This window comes from Octopus bimaculoides, chromosome 22, assembly GCF_046866305.1.
Source record: "Octopus bimaculoides isolate indiv1 chromosome 22, ASM4686630v1, whole genome shotgun sequence".
In the NCBI taxonomy this organism is placed as follows: Eukaryota; Metazoa; Mollusca; class Cephalopoda; order Octopoda; family Octopodidae; genus Octopus; species Octopus bimaculoides.
In genome coordinates, this window is record NC_142949.1 from 11,217,731 (window position 1) to 11,224,736 (window position 7,006).

The 7,006-nt window shown below is 36.9% G+C and overlaps 1 protein-coding gene across 2 annotated transcripts in view; it reads left to right on the forward strand.

Moving 5' to 3' along the window:
- The window catches only part of LOC106879376 (ubiquitin thioesterase zranb1-B), a 195,242-nt gene that overhangs the window by 185,930 nt on the left and 2,306 nt on the right, over positions 1–7,006 (forward strand). For both annotated transcript variants that reach the window (XM_014928907.3, XM_014928915.3), the window contains exons 6-8: positions 961–1,079; positions 3,284–3,409; positions 5,659–5,888. In XM_014928907.3, coding sequence (XP_014784393.2) covers positions 961–1,079; positions 3,284–3,409; positions 5,659–5,888 — 475 coding nt within the window. The remainder of the gene's footprint in view (positions 1–960; positions 1,080–3,283; positions 3,410–5,658; positions 5,889–7,006) is intronic.

Sequence of the window (7,006 nt, forward strand, 5' to 3'; positions counted from 1 at the left end):
AGCATTGGGATCTGATTTGAAAGCATTTTGGTTGCTATTTCTAGCAGGTAAAGCAACCGTGAGAGGTACAAGATTTACCACCCTTAGCTTTAAGTTTTACTAAGGAATTTAGTGGTTCCCTTATCTCTCTCACTCATCAAGATTTGAAGAATTTCAATTGAACAAATGACACCAGTTCTTTCTTTTTCATGCCTGGCACATTTTTATTGATCTCTTTTACTGAACCACTAAATTATATGAACGTAAACACAGCAACACCAGTTACCAAACGGTGGTGGGGGACAAACACGGATACAGAGTCGCAATACACACACACATATGTATATATATATATATATATATATATATATATATATATATATATATATACATATAGGAGAATTCACGAAAAAACAACAGACGAAGACAGGTGGTGTAAACAACAAATGGATGTATTAGTATAATGGAACCACTATTTCTATTGAGTAAACAAATATATGGTCTGTGTGGAGCAATGTGTGTGCTCCATGTATTTATGTGTGCATGTATGTGGATGTGTGTACTTGTGTGTCTATGTATGTATGTATGTGTACACACACACACACACACACACACACACTATACACCTGTATTAAAATGTAATTAATGTATCTACCTGCTCTCCAATCAACAGCCATTCTCACAGATTTAATTCTTTAGCATTTAGACCAGCCACATCCAGCCTAAATTTTCTACCTGTTTTATATTCGAATTAGCCAGATCCAGCTTCTCACACCTACCCTACAATGTCATTCTAAAAATAAACAACCACATGTCGAAGCCATGAGATAATGCCTGATTAATTCCAAACAATTTGAGTAAATAAGCAATGCATTTGACAGAATAATGTTTCAGCCAAAAAATTCAAATATTAGTTGGGTTTTTTTTTTTTTTTTTTTTTTTTTTTTTCTGTGTACAATTTTGCTTTCTGGTCTTTTTTAGGTTCTATCCCCGGTGGAAAGAGTATGAATCAATGCAAGCTCAGTCTTTACATTTTTCTTTGGATGAAAGCCAGTGGGCACACGATTGGGCAGTACTGCTTAGTCTTGCCAGCCAGCCAGGTAAGATGAGCTTCGTACAGAAACCTCTCAGTTAATATCTCAGGTGTTTGTGTAACAGACAGGTGACTTCGATAATCACCTGAAGGGAATATGGCTCTTTTTTTTTTTTTTGTGGGTGGGGTGGAATGCCAAATGCTATTGATATTTTTTTAATTTATTTCTAGACAATATTATTATATATCAGCAAAAATACAGCTAGAATACATCTATTGCTGTTGTTACATATCAATGGAGGATATAGCATTTACTGTAATCTGTTATTATTGCATATGACTATTGTCCATCTTCACGTTCTGAGTTCAAATCCCGCCGAGGTCAACTTTGCCTTTCATCCTTTTAAGGGGTTGATGAAATAAGTACCAGCTGAATACTGGAGGGGGGGGGTCATTGCAATTGATTTACCCCCTCCCCTGAAATTACTGGCCTTGTGTCAAAATTTGAAATCATGTGACCATAGGGCAGCAATCTGGCAGAACCATTAGCATACCAGACAAAATGCTTAGTGACGTTTCTTCCATCTTTATGTTCTGAGTTCAATTTCTGCTGAGATCGACTTAGCCCTTCATTCTTTTGGGGCCTGATAAAATAAGTACCAACTGAACACTGTAGTCAATGCAACTGCTAAATTTCAGGCCTTGTACCTTTCGCAGAAAGAATTATTACGTATGACTAAGAGTCTTTTATTTACACCTGTTGTTATCTTAATATATAAAACAGAGTTTGTGCGTGTGTGCGTATGTTCCTTATGGGTTCAAAAACTGAGTTGCCTATTTTGATATATAAGGTTTCAAAAGATTCACTAATCTTTCGGCTACCAAATAAAGTATGTTTTGTGCACAACAACTCTTTTTTACTACAAAAATAACTTTGAAAATGAGGTTGGGTTGCACAATTTTGAGGTCTTTAGCTAAGGGAAGCAACTTCTTTATCAATACTCAATTTAACAACAAATGTAAACACACACACACATTAGGTGCAAGAATGACTGTATGGTTGAGAAATTTGCTTCCCAACCACATGGTTTCATGTTCAGTCCCTCTGCATGGTACCTTGAGCAAGTGTTTTCTACTTTAGCCCTTGGCCAACCACAGAATTGTGACTGAATTTGGTAGACAAAAACTGCAGCGTTTTTCGTCAGAAAATAACCAAAAAACATATTTATAAAGAAGAGTTATTTGCTTCATACTCCTCATGTGCTGATTCTGCCCATAAGAAAGGAACAAATAATACAATGTGGCTGTAGATCGTAACACCCTGGCAACGCTGGGATGCATTGCTAGTTTTATATATGAAGAAGGCAGCAAGCTGGCAAAATTGGTAGAACATCAGACAAAATGCTTACCAGCTTTTCTTCTGGTTCTTTACATTTTGAGTTCAAATTTCACCAAAGTCAGTCTTGCCTTTCATCCTTTCAGGGTTGATAAAATAAAATACCAGTTGAGTACTGGGGCTTGATGTAATGCACTTACTCCTTCCTGAAAAACTGCTTGCCTTGTGCCAAAATTTGAAGCTATTACATATGAGGGACAGCACAAGGCTACATTATTGACACCTGTTGCTATATATAAAGGAGAGTATATTACATGACACCTGTTGCTATATAAAAGCTGATGACCTCATTTGCTTCTCATGTTATACACCACAAAAAGTACAAATGTTGCACAGTCAAAGGGATTTGAATCCAATGTTCACTGATTTTTAAATTGCATAAGAAATATTAGCATAACCGAGTTCTCTGATCTCTTGAGCCAGTTCCACTGTTGTGTATAGATTCTCGTTTGTTTTTGGCTCAAGAAAATATTCATCATCATCATCATCACCATCTTGAGGAAGACAAGCAGCAGTAGTTTTCTGTTGCCTTTCATTGGTTGATTTACACTTTCCTCTGCTTGTCTTTTGCTCTCCTGAGCCTACCCTTGAGGCACAAGATCCTGATAACCCTTAAGCAAGGTTTACATTGCTTCATATGACACCAGGGTACATCTACACCCCAGTGACATATGTTATGATCATCCTGACATGTTTTTAGGCATATTGTAACTTGGACAATACTGTCTAATGTAAAACAATGGAACGTCATTTGAGAGAGAGATCTAGCTGCTATTTCTGGTAGACTGTTCGTGTAGCCTGTTTTATCTTATTCTTGTTCTATCAATTCCATTTCCATTCCATATTTTAACACTTTTTTGCTTTTATCCCTTCAGGTGCTTCTCTTGAACAAATGCATATATTTGCCCTTGCACACATACTTCGACGTCCAATTCTTGTATATGGTGTTAAATATGTAAAAAGTTTCCGAGGTGAAACGATAGGTTATGCTAGATTTCAAGGTAAGTCAGTACATTTAAGCACACATGCCAGTGTTTCAACTGTTTTCTCATCAAACAATCTGAAGTATGTAGAACAGAAAGGATTTATTTTTGTTCTTTGCCATCAAAATGGTCTGTGATTTGTAAGAGTCTGTGTTGTGTTTGAGCTGATGTTAGAAGCCACCATGATCTATAATAGAATGAGATGATCAAGCATGTTTGTTTAGATGCTGACAAGCAAAGCTGACTGGATATTCAACCTGTTTTGGTGACAGTACATTTTGGCACTGGTGGTAAACACACTCACACACACACATACAGAAAAAGAGAGAGAGACTCCCTAGCTACTTTATCACACATATGAACAGAGGCAGAGGGAGAGACAAAGAGAAAGAAAGGCATACATTACACCTACATACAAACATAACTAGATGCTCACACACCTAGACAGTAAGAGTGAGGAAGAGAGAGAGAGTGAGAAAGAGATATTACTCATACATACAAACATAACTACTTGCTCTCACAGATATGTAGAGAGAGAGACACACACACACACACACACACACACACATTACACATGCATACAAACAACTAGATGCTCACAGATAAACAGAGAGAGAGGTCGTTGGGGGGAGAGATTAAGAAGAACAGTAGAATGTCTGATGTCAAATATGCCAGCATTGAACAACGCCACATCGGCGGTGCCAAAACAGCTGTACCAAAATGTCTCGTATTCAGTCTATAAGGCTTTATGCTTCTGAGTTTAAAATCTTGGAGGGGCTGACTTTGCTTTTCTGTATCCCAGGGTCAGTAGAATAATTAACAGCCAAGTAATTGGGATTAATTAAGTCAACTGTAACATCACTCTCACCCTGTTGAATGATGCTTCTATCCATTAATATAATCAATGTTTCAGTCCATCATCATTTAACATCCATTTTCCATGCTGGCATGGGTTGGACAGTTTGACAGGAGCTGGCCAGCTGAAGGGCTGTTCAGGCTCCATGTCTGATTCAGCATGGTTTCTATAGCTGGATGCCCTTCCTAGCGCCAACCACTTTGGAGTGTACTGGATGATGTTTATGTGGCACCAGCATGGGCGCTTTTTTTATGTGGCACCAGCATGGGTGTTTTTTATGAAGCACCAGTACGGTGCCACATTTCAGTTATTCTATCGGTCACTTTTGCTGAACCACTAAGTTACGGGGACGTAAACACACCAGCATCAGTTGTCAAGCGATGTTGGGGGGGGGGGGGGACAAACACAGACACAAACACACACACACACACACACACACACACACACACACACACACACGCGCATATATATATATATATATATATATATATATATATATATATATATACGACAGGCTTCTTTCAGTTTCCGTCTACCACATCTACTCACAAGGTTTTGGTCGGCCTGAGGCCATAGTAGAAGACAGTTGCCCAAGGTGCCACACAGTGGGACTGAACCCGGAACCATGTGGTTGGTAAACAAGCTACTTACCACACAGCCATTCCTGTGCCTATGTCAAATTTGTTAATAGCAACTTTAGCCATTTTGATATTAATGCTACCCGTAAATATTTACTGTGTTGATGGCACCCTCAAATATTCAACACTAATGGTTACCTTAACTATACACTGTGTTACTGGTCCCTCAAATATTTAGTTTGTTAAATATAGGTGCAGGAGTGGCCGTGTGGTAAGTAGTTTGCTTACCAACCACATGGTCCCGGGTTCAGTCCCACTGCGTGGCACCTTGGACAAGTGTCTTCTACTATAGCCTCAGGTCAACCAAAGCCTTGTGAGTGGATTTGGTAGACGGAAACTGAAAGAAGCCCGTCGTATATATGTATATGTATATATATATGTGTATTTGTGTGTCTGTGTTTGTCCCCCCCCCCCCCCAACATCGCTTGACAACCGATGGTGGTATGTTTACATCCCCGTAACTTAGCAGTTCGGCAAAAGAGACCGATAGAATAAGTACTAGGTTTACAAAAATTAAGTCCTGGGGTCGATTTGCTTGACTAAAAGCGGTGTTCCAGCATGGCCGCAGTCAAATGACTGAAACAAGTAAAAGAGTAAAAGAGATACCTCCTACTAATTTTCATGTGCTGAAATTTATTTTATGTTAAGTCATTGATTTGTTGCCAATAAATTCCAGCAGGTGGTGTGTGTGTGTGTGTGTTTGAATATTTCTGACATCTTTGTTGTTGTATGATATTCACATTTCATTGTTGTATTTTTCTTCCTTAAAACAGGAGTTTATTTACCGTTATTGTGGGAGAGAAGCTTCTGCTGGAAAACTCCGATTGCATTAGGGTACACTCGAGGTCATTTCTCTGCATTAGTCCCAATGGAGCCAGACACAGACGATATGATAGGAGCTGGAGCTAACATGGATTCCAATGAAGGGGACCAGATGGTGTATCTTCCTCTTATTGACAGCGAAGGAAAACTGTTACCTGTTCATTTTCTAAGTCGATCAGAAGTGAGTAACAGCTGTTCTTTTGTTATTGTTTCTGCATTTTGTTTCACCGTTTCATGACTAATTATTTTTTTATCAAAATGTCATTCAATTAGGTGCTGATTGACTTATTGTTTGTAACATTTCTGTATTGCTTTATTCTTTTATGTGTCCCAGTTTAAAGGCTGCGGCCATCCTGGGGCTTGGTCCTTCTATCCTAACATATCTTTATTTTCATTTTCAACATTATTACTGTCCTGCTTTTCTCTATAACTTCTGGCAGAATTTCAACAAATCGTCCTTCATTTCTGTCAACATGTTTATTGTTTTGACATTCTGCTGCTCCTCTGATCCATATGCCATTTGCAGTAACATGTTTCAAACGGAAAGTGGCTGTTACTACAGCTGAGCTGTCACAATACAACGTCCATCATATTGACCACATTTCATAACTGACTGACCAACACATTGTGAACAGCTTTACCTCACTTTATCTTTCTCTTTACTATTTGACAAACATTGATCACCATAACATAAATTCTCTCTCTCTCTCTCTCTCTCTCTCTCTCTCTTTATATATATATATGTATATATATATATATATATATATATATATATATATATATATATATATATATATAAAAGATAATAAGAGTGAAAAAACTACAGAAGGCTTGTGTTACATGGTTAAAGTATATATTTAAATTATGTCAAAAATGTTGAACACTTGTTACAATGAAGTAGAGAAATTTGAAAAGACAACACGAAACCGGTTATTTCTCCAAATACAATGTTTATATACCAAAAAAATTTTATAACATTTTTGTGACATAATTTAAATATATACTTTAACCGTGTAACACAAGCCTTCTGTAGTTTTTTCACTCTTATTATCTTTTATACATCCAACCACGTGCTTTCACATACCAACTTTCTCACCTATATATATATATATATATATATATATATACACACACACACACACACACACATATATACATACACACATACACATATATATATATATATATATATACACACATACATATTATATATATATATTTATTATATATATATATATATATATATATATATATATATATATATATATATATATATATATATATATATACCTACATATA